This window comes from Cydia strobilella, chromosome 6 (assembly GCF_947568885.1).
Source record: "Cydia strobilella chromosome 6, ilCydStro3.1, whole genome shotgun sequence".
NCBI classification, from domain to species: Eukaryota; Metazoa; Arthropoda; class Insecta; order Lepidoptera; family Tortricidae; genus Cydia; species Cydia strobilella.
The window spans coordinates 10,375,023-10,390,476 of NC_086046.1; the positions used below are offsets into that span (position 1 = coordinate 10,375,023).

The window sequence follows — 15,454 nt, forward strand, 5'->3', positions numbered from 1 at the left end:
GTGGTTCTAAAATAGAATCCTGAGCTTAGCGAGTGTTTCAACACACGAGAAGTAAAATACATTTGCACCCGTGTGTAACACAAAACTTTTCCCCCTCACTATAGCGAGGAAAGTGCAATATCCACAGGCGTTAGATCATCTTCATCACTGGCATCACTAATTTTTTTACGATAATACGATATTATAACAGAAAACTGGAAGTTGTGCATTTTTACGTGTCGGAGCCGGTAAGAAAAATTTTGTTGACAATGTTGACATTTCTGACGATGCGTTTTGAAATTGTATCGACTCAACTTGTGCGTTCAGAATTACATTCAATATCATTTAAAAAAACAAAAGTTTCTTATGGAATTTCAGGTTTATGACTTAAAATCATTAAATAAAGCCAAATTTGGTATTTTTATTAAATTCTGAAACCATTTATTTAATGATAATTAATATCGAACGAACCATTATTATGAGCGTTTTACGTTTTGTTATCTGTCAAAAGCTACTTAAACACGCTCCATCCAAGGTCAAATTACTTTTCCCACTAGTGGATAAAATGCGTTTTTCCCCGCTTGTTTTAAAGGATAAAAGACGGCTTTCCGAGCTAGTGAGGGGAAAAAAATTTCCCTCAGAACATGGACCAGCCAAAATGTATGAAATATGTAAACAACTTTTTTTTGCGATTTCGTGGTTGGTCCCATAGTAAAATATTTTTTAATGCACTTATTTTTTAGCCACCGTGTATATATATCGTTGTCTAAGCACCTACAACACAAGCCTTAGCCAGAATGTCCTATAATATTTATTTATTGCATTGTCACTTTGTCACCCAATTTACACATGTGGTGAAGTATCAGCTTAATCGACTAATAGAAAGTGGGTCTAATTTTGTTTGCAAGATTTAACCCGAACATACATACAAACATTGCAATTTAAATAAAAGCTTGTAAAAACTATATGATATGTAGCCTATATATAAGCATTCGATTTCAGTCATAGATATCCCCATTTCGCCCCAGTTTCCTACCCCAGTGGCTTGAATAAAATTTAATTCCACCAAAAAATCGAAACATCATGATGTCCGGAAGTCACATCCGGACGTACCCGGTGTTATTAAGGAAAATCAGGTTTGGAGTGAACAATTCTAAGGATAACGTTAACAAAGAGGTTTTTTAACAAGTCTTAGGTTTACACGTACGGTATTTGTGGTGCTGCAAACAGCTAAAATGTGGACTAAATACCTTTTTACCTATAAACTTAATGTTGAAATTTGACCAAGAAAATTATTGTATTATTCATCTAATTTATAGTTTGTATCTTTAGGTAGGAAAACAAATGTAAACAATGTGTTTTTACATTTTCGGGTACTTGAAACATTTATCAGTTAACCATCAACCAAATAGAAAACTGCCTGGATCCGTTCCTCATATTTCATTTAATCGTGTAATGTTTTCATCTACCCTGAAATAGCTAAATACTCGATTTTGATTTAGGTTCTTTACTAGGGCGAATTAATAGCATATTTACAAAAGTAAATTACTATTCATTAATCAAATCATCCCGATATATTCCTAAAATAGCACGATTATAGCAGCTCCGTTGTTACGTTGAGTCGTATTGAAACTTCTGTAAGTTTTGGCACATCGAGTTAACTGACTTGAAGAATCTTCTTGCCTAATAAAATACCTAATTGTGGTTTTGTTTACATTCTTTTAAATACCCTAAAGATACAGACTTTTTTATAAACATTAACATTATTCACGCAGTGAAACAATGTTTTATTAGCATTTCTATTTCATATATTTAGCTTAGCTAAGACCCGACCCTTTAACTGCCCAAGGGTTTCCCACCTCTCGCAATAAAAAATACATCAAACACATATGATGGCCACTTAAATAACCATCCATAACCATTATGTTTATTTACGATGAATGATATCTGCATCAGAAAGAAGCTAAGATAGGAACACCCATTTTGAATTTGCAACGAGGCCACCCGATATTTTACGAGTACCTATAGTAGATTAGAGTTTTGAATGATTCACGGTTAGTTTCACTAGACTTATATTGACCGGGACCCCCGCCCGTCACCGCCGTCGTCGCCGGGGTCACCCGTGAACATGATGCATGTAATGTAACTGCGTCGAAATATCGGGAACTCGTAAATAATACAAAAGGTAATCACGGTCTATATCCCGGTCAATATAAGTCTATAGTAGATTATTTAATTTTAAGTTAGTAGCTCGGAAGATAAACTTAAATTGGCATATAATGTTCAACTGAGATGCTATTCACTAGTGAATGATAATAAAACTTGACCTAATAATTAATTATAATACTGATATAATTATCTGACTGAATATAATTTCTATGGACAAAAATAGTTATGCCTATTTACTTGAAGCCTCGTTGTTTATAAGGATTACAGGCGAATTCTCACTTTTTCTAACGAAAACTCTACCAATGTTCGTTCAGCAGAACGCGCGTAGCCTTTGGATTTTGTCAAGTCCCTTGCCAGCCCGAGGTGCCAATCGCTTGCGCTACGACAACGAAACGCTTTGTGTCTCTCTATTTTCTTCCATATTAGTGCAACAGTGACAGCTGCATTTCGTTCGCTACGGAGCGTAAGCGATTGGCATGTTGGCTACGCGGCCCGGAACCGCAAGCGGGCCAGGAACCGCAGGCGGGCTGCTAATGTGTACAAGAATTAAGTATTTATAAAATAAGTTATAATTCCTTAATCATCCCTACTAATATTTTAAATGCGAAAGTAACTCTGTCTTCTGTCTGTCTGTCTGCCTGTTACCTCTTCACGCTTAAACCGATTTAGATGAAATTTGGTTTGAGGCTCGGAGAATGACATAAGATATTTTTATCAATTATCATCATCATCATTCCACGCAGACGAAGTTGCGGACAGAAGCTAGTCTATATATATAAACGTAAAAGTCCTGACTAACTGACTGACTGACTCACTTAAATCAACGCCCAGCCTAAACCGTTGGACCTAGAGAGCTGAAATGTTCACAATAGATAGCTTTTATGACGTTAGTATTCACTAAGAAGGGGTTTTTCAAAATTCATCCCCTAAGGTGGTGAAAATGGGGTTGAAAGTTTGTATGGAGATCATAATTTTTTTTGAGTGCGGGACTTGAAACTTTGTATTAAGGCATATTATTAAAATACTAGAAAACTAATTTCAGCGTTTTTGAAAATTCATCCCTTAAGGTGGAGAAAAAGGGGTAGAAAGTTTGTATGGAGGTCAAACATTTTTTTTAAGTGCGCGACTTGAATCTTTGCATAAAGGCATGTTATTAGAATACAAGAAAAGTAATTTCAGCGTGTTTAAAAATTCATCCCCTAAAGTGGTTAAAAAGGGGTTGAAATTTTGTCGTGGTCCTAATTTAATTTTAAGCTAGGTACTTGAAACTTTATAGAAATATATATAATTAAAAGAGAAAAAAAACTTATTTCAGCATTATTGAAAATTCATCCCCCAAGGTGGTAAAATGGGGTTGAAAGTTTATATGGAGATCAAATATTTTTTTGAGTGCGGGAATTGAATTTTTGTATAAATACAAGAAAAGTAAATTTAAGTGTTTTTAAATATTCATCCCCTAAAAGGGTTAAAAAGGGGTTCAAAGTGAATCTATTACAAATGCTTCGAAACTTCTTAGAAAGGCATTGTATAAGATTCCAAAAAAGTTATTTCAACGTTCTTAAAAATTCAACCCCTAAAGGGTGTACTGATTATCAGTATTTAACCCCATAACCCTACTTTCTGTTTAAGTCGCAGTCGAGTAAAATGTTGATATTGGGGTATAACGTGTACAAATGTATAGACAAAAGTGGAATCCATGTTCCTACAAGTTTCCTATTAAGAGAATATCCCCTGAAAGGGTATAAGCGCTAAATCTGGATTCAGCTATTATTTTCTATAACAAGATGTATTTTTTCCGCAAAGATATCTAGGACTTTTTTGTGAAGAATTTAATAAGCTTTAATGTTGCCTTACACCATATTTACACAGAGAACGTAGATTTAGAGTAAAACGCAAATTTCTCCAGGATGGTACACACTTCCAAGATGGCTGCGATTCCTCGAGGTCCCCAAATGCGAAATAGTGTGGACATGAAAAACAGACCTTTAATTAACATACATACCAAATTTCATATCTTTGGAAGGATTTCGAGGTTAGACTTAATCCGATTGTACTATGTATGAAAAGGCGATAAAGGCGATGATTTTATTTTGCTCGACTTGATAGTGATCAATTTTTTCATAGTTGTGTCGACGATCGGACCAAGATAACTCTGCACAGATTTTGCAATAATTACGTAAGGAAGTGTAACCATAAAAAATATGGAGTTTGTTGTGGCACTTCCACATTTTCTCACGAAGTCAATGCAGAGTTAGCTACCCAAACGGTCCAATTATGAATTGGTTTTGTTTTGTACATACATATATGTAATGTGTAACATACCTGACATATTTACAATACATACGCAAATAAATAAATTGTGTCAAATTAAGTATTAAATGTACATAAGAATGTAAATGTACATGAAATACATAATGTAGTGATAGATACCTACTTGTATAATAAACATGTAAGGTTCTGCTTGATGTTCATGTCTGTATAGATTCGTTAAAATTGAACGCTGTTTGCGTCTCCTGGTTAGACACTAACCTAACATAGTAAACCCATTACTTGCCATATTAGACTTAATATCTGGGAGACCGAGCTTTGCTCGGAAAACTTATAAAACTCAAAAATGCGCGTTTTTCTAGAGATAAGACCTAGCTAGATCGATTTTTCGCCCCCGAAAATCCCCATATAGCAAATTTCATCGAAATCGTTCGAGCCGTTTCCGAGATCCCCGAAATATATAAATATATATAGATAGATAGAGTGAACTAACGGTAATACCAAAAATAAGCGGTACCGTGAAACCACCCAACTACAACTTTACAAAGAAAAAGTAATAATAAATTAATTACACAAAAATTAAAACTAAATCTAAATACCTACTAAATATAAAATACCTCTCCCAAACTACCCGCCTCTGGAATGGAACCTAGAATGCTGGCGGCGTTGCCCCTTTGCACCGCCAGACTTAATATATAGATAGATATAATATATATATACAAGAATTGCTCGTAGGGTATAAGATATCTGGAGCCATAGCATTTAAGCCAAATAGGAGAAGTTATGTAATCGTTTGTAGTAATAATAATCGCGGTAAAATATGGAATAGTTACCTAAAAGTAAAAAGTAATATTACTTGTCCCGTTAAAGTGGGTCACCCCCTGCGCCCCCCGCTCGCCGCGTCCTCACCCTCCCCCTCCTCCGACAGCGTCTCTCGTTCGCCCGTCTGTCCCCACTACCCCACTCTACCCCCCAACATTCATTGTGCCGCAATATATTTCTTTTTATGTGCAAACAGAAAAGTTATTTATTTAAATTTTCTCACGAATTCGCATCGCAATTTTATTTTTATTATATTATCCGTATCGCATTTAGAATGCCATGTAAGTAGATGTCTTTCGTATCAGCACTTCGAACAAATTTACTTTTAGGCACTTAATAACGTCTGTATATTATCAACATTTTATTACTACTAACATAATGGGTTTTAACCTTCACTTTGCCTGTGTTTCTTTCTACTTCAGGAACGGACCGTGTAACATAGTAACGAAAATCCTAATAGGTATGCGTGAAATCCCGTTTCTATCTACTCTACGCCTTCGCTATTATGTCCCCAAATAATTAAATTTAAAGCGCTCGACGACGTAGTAGGGCATAATATTAAATTGAATAATAAAACTCAATTGCATTGCAAAGATCACAATTTCCTGACATCAGCCTGGAGAAAATCCCTAAGCATGCGGCTTTAGAACGAACGTCCTTTGATATTGGGTTTAAATTTAAATGCACGCGTACGTATTGCGTTATGGATCGTTTTGTTCGATGTACTTCTTGTAATATTTACGCAATAATTCATGTTATTGAACGCTGTTACAGAATAAAATAACACTACTGGAAGTAAGAATAATGGTTAGATCAACATTTAGATCGGCATTACAATATTTAGATCGGAATCGAGTTATCGCGAACTAATTGCTGGAACCGCTACGCTTATTATGGCCGTACAAAAATACGCTCTGGAATTAAATCAATTAGCGCCACTTGCACCATCCCACTAACCCGGGGTTAACCAGTTAAACCTGGGATTACCATGGTTACCAGTACAATTTACCACTGGGTTAACGGTTTAACGGGTTAACCCCGGGGTTCGTGGGATGTTGCAAGTGGCGCTTAGTGGGAAAATTTAAGGATAAAAACAAATTAATCATATTTTATTTCATTCTCGTAGAGAATAATTCCTGGGTAAATATTAGATAGGTATTCTAAAATAGGGAAAATATTCCTCATACTTAAATAATAAAACCGATTATAATTATAAATTATAGTCTAATCGCATTCACACAACTTCCATCCTTCCGAAATTTCCGGGATAAAAATGACCCCGTATTTAGGTCTGCGTACCAATTTTCATCATTTGCCCGATTATGAAACATAATATCCTAACATTTTCAAAATAAGTTTCGTAATGAGTCTAACAAAAGCCATAAAATAATTTTCCGCTATGCGAGTATCGTACTTCGCGCGACCAAACGAAAAGTTTTGCAGAACTCTGAAATTAAACTGAAATATGTAAAATAGGTTTATTGCTTCAAAAGTATTCTCCATTTAATCCTGTTAACTTTTTTATATAGGTATTCCAGTAAAGCTGGTAATCTCGGGCTTGTGTATAAAATATGATAAATCTCAATTAAAATTTTAATTTTCACTCAAAAGCTTTTCCATGTGCGCGCAGCCAGTTAATGAATTCTATATGATTAAAGCACTATTTTAAATAAATGTGATTGAAGATCTATAATGAGATAACCTAGCAGCGGTTTGATTTTATTTTTATAAAGTAGGAACATATATTTATATACATATTTATTTATTTATTTAAACTTTATTGCACAAACGAAAAACTTGTCGTACAAAAGGCGGACTTAATGCCAATATGTAAATAAATAAATTGATTATGGTTTGGTAGCAAATAATAGTTTAGTTAATATAATTCATACTAGAATAAGTGTAAATATTTGCATGTCTTTGTTGACAAAGTGTTGACAAATCATGTGAAACTTTTTAATACCTATGTTATACTACCCTGTAATGACCATGTTTTTAAGCAAATAAAATTTCTGATTTATGATTTCCGAAAAAAGTTATGTTATTGGTAAAACCAAAGAGGATATAATAAGATAGAGCGGTACTGTCATAGTAAATTTTGTCACCACAGTAAATTTACTACCATCTATCGACACACTTTAAAACTAAAAATTAACATTTATAAAAATACGATAAAATGTATTTAAATATGGATAAATGATTTTTTTTATTTGCATTAATTATTTTTATGATTTTGACCCATGTTCTTTCGCTGATATGCGTTAAAATTGTTAAATAACAAACAAAACCGTCAACGCCCTCTATACGAGAGTAGGCCAAAAGGTAGTAGCGCCATCTGATCGAGAATCAAATTTTGGTGATTTTCGAGGCACCTTTTTTCCCTGAGACTGTATCCATCTATTACGGAGTTATATATATCTTTGGTAAAACTGACAATTAAAATAATTTTTTACTTAATTTTTCGTATAAGTATTCAGTATTCATTTAAGTAGGTTTTGCAAAGTGTTACTTGTCACTTTTTGACATCTATCAATAAGGATATTTATTATACTATGCCCCATAATTGAATTATCGCCATGAAAAAGGCGTTTTGCGCTAAGTAACAATAGGAAGATGTATTTTTTTAATTGGTATTTACTCTGAAACTTGGCGAATTCCGGAAAAGTTTATATATATACAGTGGAATCCGTTTAATATTACTACGCTTATACTGACCAGCCGCTTATTTTGACGTAATTACTGTATGAAGCGTGGTTTTCATATAAAATTCTCTGTGAAAAATTCGGATTAAGAGGACTTCGCTTATAGTGACAAATCGCTTACTATGACCTATAAATCCTATTTTCATGAAATTATGTCCGGTTAACACACCCACACACACATTCGGGGACACATTCGCTGGTTGTCGTGGCCGTCTCCATGTCTCTCCCTGCGAGGACGTTTGGTGCGTGCGTGGTGTACATGTTGTTTTAGTTTTGATTCTCAGTGACAAGTTGATAATTGGTACAAGGTTAATAAAACTCATCTCTCACAATGGATTTTAAGATTAATTTGGAAAAGTTATCAAAAGTAAAGCGCATTCACATTTGTCTGTCGTGTTGTGATGCATCAGAACGGTATCGGTTTCATACATTTAATATGGTTGCGTTCACATTTCTCTGATGCTTTGTGTTGTGACGGCTTGTGTTGTGTCGCATCACAAGCGATCCCGGTCCGCGTCAGAACGGGTGAGGTGCGGGGAGCGGTGCAGCGACACGACACGACACAGCGCATCGGACTACTGTGCACGCGCCAGTCGCCAGTGTTGTGTTGTGACGCGTCAGAGCCGCATCAAGTATGGACGAGGAGCTGCTTATTGAATACGTACGACAATTTAGAAGCGTTGCTAGCGCCAATAATTACATATCTTCTTCAAAATCTGAATCTGAATCGGATGATTCTTGAAAAAACATTGCGAATGTGTTAACTCTCCGAGAGCCAAGACGGAACTGATAAAAAAATGCGTCAGAACACGTCAGATAGATGTGAACAGTATGCCATCACGACAGAGAGCATCACAACACAACACGACAGACAAATGTGAACCCGGCTTAAGAAGTTAATCAACTAGCTATGCTTTATATGACATCCGCTTAGTATGACGTTTTTGTCACTTCCCTTTGATGTCATTATATGTGACGTTTTCAGACTATTTTACTATATAATACTATTTTTTATCAGGTAGGGTTTCATGCAGCCGGCCACCGGACTATTAATAAAATTACCTGCGTTAACATAATAGCGTTGCTAATTATATCAATTTCACTTTTCCTTTGCTACATAAAAGCTCAAACAATGCCGTTGCTTTATAACAAAACGGATAATAAATCCCACACTAGGTCAGGCCGCTCGTCGTCGCCCCGTAAGTTGAGATAAATATTATCGGCACGCGTCTCGGTGTCTCAAGGCGGCAAATTACAGTCGGAATCGTCGCGTCACTTCCAACAAAGTGGTGATAATGATAAAACGCGAGTCCATTCATGCCGCCGGGCCGGGCGCTCGCCGCGCGCCGGCCGCGGACCGCCGCACGCTGACAGCTGATACTTTGTTTACCTTTGTTATATGCCTATACTCGATTCACTACAATGACATCTCACATGAATCGTATTACGTGCGGACTTCCGGTGTTTTTTTTTTTCGAAGGCTCACACCGGGACGGCTAACTTTGAGCCCGTAGTCCGGTCCTGATTTTAGTTTCTTGTTCTGACACTGTTATGGATATGAACTGTAAGCTGTCAACAGTGACATTTCTGGACCATAAATTTTCTCCTTAGAAATTATACGCAACGCTCACGTCATGTTGATGTATGTAATTACATGAGTTAACTCGGTATTTATTGGTCCCATATCCCAAATCCTTAAGTTTTGTACAATAATGAATAGCAAAAACGTATATATATATGAAGAACGGGTGTAGCCGCTGTAGCGTACTCGTACTAGTACAACATGTTTCGATCAGCTGTTCGTCACAGGCGTGTAGTTCGAGCGCTAGTTAGTAGTGAGTTGTTAGGACACGCTCGTTCGCGCAATCTTGAGGTTAGGTGTAACGTGACGTATTTCATTGAGCCGGGATGTAAAGCAGAGGGCGGGGTCACCGTTAAAGTTACTGTCGGTCGGCTCATAAACGTATCAGCCGGGCGGGGGCGCGCTGGCCGCCCCCGCGGCGACCGCACTCGACACGCCGCCGGCTGCCGGTTGCCGCACGTCGCCGACGCGCTGAATCGCACCCATTCACACAATAACACTAGAATGGATATGCCCACTGTTTCTTTACTTTTTATTTGCTTTTCTAAATAGTTCATTTTAATCCTTTCGACAACTCAATCAATATTATATATTCGTGATATGTTATTGGAAAAAAACGCTGACACGCAAAAAAGCCGGGGCAAAATAAGGGGACAAAATTAAAAATCTGATTGCAGCTTCACACGCTTATATGCTTAACATCAGTTCTGATTTGCAATCGTTGTTTGATTGCCATTCAAACGTATTATAACCATTTGAAAAATCAGTTAACCATGGAGATTTTCTTATAGGTACTTAAGTAGCTATAGATAACAAGTTGGCATTTTAATTGTAAAGCCGTTTGTTAACTTTATCTGTCAGAATGACCTATTGTGAAGTAAGTATTTTCCTGATCAGATAGCAAGGTTCTTTAAATGCCTCTCTCTATTTCTGTCAGTAGGTGCATTGCTAATGCCTTCAACCTTGCTTGGATTAGAAAGTCGTTTGTTACTACTTTATTCCACGTCACAAATATCAAAACAAATTCTTTGTGTTCATTTAGGTTCTTTGTACAAAACAGTGATAGAACGAATGCGTGCGAATATTTACGTGTCCGCAATATCAATGTCGGTTAATCTGGCGGCGTATCCACAATAGCTCCCCTGGGAAAGGCGGCGGCGTTCCGACAACAGACAGCGGGTGTCAGCCGCCACGTGCTACCCAAGGCCACTCGCTTAGTGTCAAGGTCATTGCCACTCCAGTTCAGTACACGCGGCGCCCACGCTTCTCCTGTCACCACAAATAGACCGACCCACTTGACTCCATCCGCACCGCGACGACACACCAGGCGCCGCCGGTAACTAGCGCACTTGACCACCTTTTTGCGTCAGATACTCGTACTACCATCCTTCTCGGTGCATTGACACAGTGACACGTCCTTACTAACGAACCTTTTTGCTCACGAGTTATCTTGTTAAGACTAACGATAAGTATTCGATCCTTATGCTTGCTTGACAGAGAATGCTGAAACCTGGTTTCAAATAAGTTACTACCGAATCACCCTTTAAAACAATTGAAGTAATTTAAAAGAGATTGACATGGATACATTTAAACAGAAGGGGACAAATTGAATACGCTCTACAAGCAGGGGAGGCCCGGCGCCACCCTAATTAGTGAATGTTTTGTAAAGGCACTGTCCGGCCACTAAACACCTCTTAACATTACAGCGCTGTTTTACGCTCAATTAATTACTGTTGCTACCATTTTCTCATTCTACACCATTACAGTCGTTATAAAAAAATTAAAGCTTTCTCTCTTAAATTGTTCTAAAGCGGCTAATAAAACAAGCACTGAATGATGTTTCCTCAGATATCGACCGTTCTGAAAATTAACATCCATAGAGACGTTATGTAGGTAACAAAATATGTCTAGATGGGGATTACGAGTTACCTAGGTATTATGTGTTTCTTAAATTTAACTTTTGTACTTATTCTTTGATAATTATACGTAGGATATGTAGTTTGCTGTTAAAAAAGCTGTACGTTAACCGCAAGGCAAGGCAAGGGATTTAGCATTGTTTCTTCAAGAATGACAATTTCTATTTAAGAAGCTTGTAATGAAATTCATGCTTGAAGGGAAGACCTCCGATGTAAGTCCTGGAGTTTAATAGAAAACATTGGTGGAACCCTTAATTCGCGATTAAGGCAAACATAGTAGTGGGGTGGTGTGGAGACGAAGGCCGCGGAGTCAGTGCATATACGGGCGTGTGAGGGGGTGCGCGGCGCGGGGCGGCCCGGGGCGCGGGGCGGCGCGCCGCGGGCCGCCACTTCTCTGTGCTCGAGGAGCCCCGGTACACCTCGGTTTCCGGCGGGCGCTCCCTCGCGGATTCGCAAGTATCCCGCCGCGGACCCGCGTGCCGCCCACGTGGCCTCTCACTTAAAAGACGAAACTCCAGTTTTTTTACGCGCTCCCATTGATAAAATCCGACGTAATTATGACCAGGCGATTAAGTTCAATAATGCCTTTTGCTTGCGTGCAGAGCTTCCGTTCATCTTCGATGTAGCTTGCCATGCAAAGTCAACGAAATTCTTTGGACAGTTACGTTAGGAATTCGTATAATTTGTTTTGATTTGTAAGTTTATTAGGTACTAAAAGTTAAGGATATTTAAATATACCTACAATTTAGCATAAAGTTTACCACCCCTATTATTACCACTCGTCACGGATTCCAATATTAAATAATATGAACATACAGGACATCATTCAAACTAAACGGTCGATCTTTAAATCATGCCTATACAATATGAATAAGATTGCCGACGGCTGTCCAAAGTTTGTAGTCATTCCGTTAAAATTAAGGCAAATAGTATAAACCTCTAATCGGGCTTTGAACTCAAGCATAAGGCAGGCAATAACAGTGATTTTTCTAATCTATCCAGAGTCTACGTTAATTTATTGTTACTTTTCACGGGTCAAATTGAATGAATCTGTCAAATGGACCGTAATATTTTAAAAGCAGATTATAATATCAGAAAAGTGAATGTTTCAAGATGGAGCCAATACAAACGACACTCCGCGATCAGGAGAGAGCGTATAAAATGTATATGTACACGGTGAGTTATAAATCTGGGTACACGGGAGTGCCCCCGCCAAGTCGAGCAAAACAAAGAGGCACGGCCGTACAATCCTTTTCTCAAATTGATATTACAAGAAAATACCGACTAGTACCTCCGTCGGTAAATGAAATACCGACTAGTACCGAACCGACTAGTCGGCAAAACAGGCCGATTAGTTGGCACTTGGAAGTTACAGAAAAATAAGACATAAAAGAATTAGACAGTTATATTTACTATGTTTTAATAACTATTCTCCTCAAAAACCTATTTATGTCGCAAGAGAAAATGTTTTGGTCGAACATTTTTGTTCGAAAAGTCAAAAACCCCTCACGTAATTAATGGACGCCCCCAAATTCATGTGTCATCATCATCATCATCTTCTTGGCGCTGTCCCGGCTTTTTGCCACTGCTCATAGAAGCCTGTGGTCCGCTTGTCAACTAATCCCAAGAATACCGACATCTGACCTGAGATACCGACTGCCATCTGACCGGTGAGGTCAGTCGCCAACCTACAGCGGAAACTAGGCCTTACTGGGATTTGTCCGGTTTCCTTACATTTTTAACCGGCTTCAAGATTCCAAAGGAGGAGGTTCTCAATTCGGTTGTTTTTTTTTAAATAAAATAAAATTAAATTGTCATTTATTTCAGGCCTAATACACCCATATGTGTTAGTAACTTACATAGCTAATAAAAATAATGTTAGTGCTGTTACAAAACAAATTAACATGCAAATTAACTAATGACTAGGAGCTAACTTAGGGCTAGGACACACCGGATGAGCCTTATAAATCTAACATATCACCACAAATTATCATAATTTTTGACTAGAAAATGCAACAAATAATTAAAACTCAACACAATACTATTCTAATTAAATAATTAGATTAAAAATTCAATAAATAAAATTCAATAATAATTAAAATTACAATTATTACAATTAAAATTACAAGTATTCACATTTGTCAAATTTTATAAATTAAAAACACAAAAAATATTCAATAGATAATAAATGCTAATTAAGACAACGCAATCTGGAGTGTGTTACCAGTTATAATTTACAAAGCTGGAGTGCATATTAATCCAGCTTTGGAGCATCGGTGAATCCCATCTCTCAGCAAACACTCTTAGGATGCTATTTGGACTCTCCTTCAGCCTACCGAGCAAGGAGGCACAGCGCTTCCTCATGATCGCATGGAAGCCATCCACGCCTGCCTCCGCAAACATGCCCGACGCACTGCACCTCCGTCCAAGTCCAATTAACACCCTAAAAGCGTTATTGTACTGCACACGCAGAGCGCTGTACGTTCGCTGCGTATATTTGACCCATAGATTGCAGGTATAGAAGCACTGGCAGTACGCCTTAAATAAAGTTATTTTAGCCTCCTTTGTACACCCTGCAAATCTACGTGCCAACATGTTACAACGAACGGACAGCGCCCTGCGCTCCCTCTCGATATCCATGTTATCACAAAGATCTTCGGTGACCCAGTGACCCAGATATTTAAAATGATTGACTCTCTTCAGTTCGGTGCCACACAAAGTAATTGGTGGCAGAGTCTCATAGGTTTTAGCACCAGCCTTGAAGAGTAGGAGTTCGCTCTTTGTGGCATTATATCTGAGTCCGTGGGCCCCCGCATATCCCTCACAGATACCGAGATGCTTTTGTAAGGCACCAAGAGACGGAGCTAACAGCACCATGTCGTCCGCATAGCTGATATTGTTCATACAAACTCCATCAACCGAGCAACCGACGTTGGCGCTGCTCAGCTCCTGGATCAGCCCGTTTACGTATAAGTTGAAAAGCCGGGGAGACGTAAGTCCCCCTTGTCTCACCCCGCATTCCAAACCATACTCATCGGAGCACACGCCGGCCCATCTCACACAGTTCTTCTGATTAAGGTACCAGTGCTTGAAAAGAGAGGTAACCTCACAGGGAAGACCAGCAACGCTCTGCATCTTACGCCAAAGAACTTTATATGACACTAAATCGAAAGCCTTGGATAAATCTAGAAAACAGGCGAATACCGGCGTTTTCCTAGAGGTATAATACTGAACGGTTTGCTTGAGACAGAGGACAGTGCTTTCAGTTGAGAGGCCCGGCCTAAAGCCAAATTGCGCATCGTGTTGGTGAACGCGCTTATCCAACTGTCGGTCAAGCAAAGCGTCCAGCACCTTGGCTATGATGGTTGCCAATGAGATGGGTCTATAGTTGGCAATATCTGATGCATCTCCCGTCTTATTCTTTATTATTGGGACCACAACAGTAGACATCAGCTCATCCGGTAGGAAACTATGGCTAATACAGAGGCTGTACAACATAGCCAACGCTCTTGGCAAATGGCTGTCCGCGTATTTAAGGTGTTCTATACTAAGTTAATGTTTGTTACTTCATTTCTGGACCGATTTTGAATTATTATTTTTTTGATTGTAAGTGTATACATGCAGATTGGTCCCGTTTTTGTCAAAACGCAGTTCTGATGATGGGATCCATGAGGAATCGAGGGATCTCCTCAAATGTGAAATGCATACATAGAGTGATTTTTGTATTTTCATCAACAAATCCAGCATTTCTCTCTTTAATGACGCATAGTTTACGTTTGGCGATTTGTCCTTTTCTTTATGTTTGTTAAGCAACCTAAGTTTTCAAGACACATTTCTGTCAAGCTCGAGTTCTGATTATGGGATCCATGAGGAACTGAAAGAACTTCTCAAATGTGAAAGGCATACATATAGTGATTTTTGTATTTTCATCAACGAATCCAGCATTTACATTTAAAAAATTGACAAATGATGAAGTGGAACTGCTGATGATGATCAGAATGGAACTCTTCAATGAC

At 38.1% G+C, this 15,454-nt stretch overlaps 1 protein-coding gene across 2 annotated transcripts in view; it reads left to right on the forward strand.

The window, feature by feature from the left end:
* The first annotated feature begins 12,440 nt into the window (after positions 1-12,440).
* The window catches only part of LOC134742372 (TOX high mobility group box family member 3-like), a 40,968-nt gene continuing 37,954 nt past the window's right edge, over positions 12,441-15,454 (forward strand). The window contains exon 1 of one of the 2 annotated variants that reach the window (XM_063675475.1): positions 12,441-12,614. In XM_063675475.1, the coding sequence (XP_063531545.1) occupies positions 12,552-12,614 (63 nt within the window). In that variant the 5' untranslated portion in view covers positions 12,441-12,551. The remainder of the gene's footprint in view (positions 12,615-15,454) is intronic. The other variant, XM_063675479.1, reaches the window with a different exon arrangement.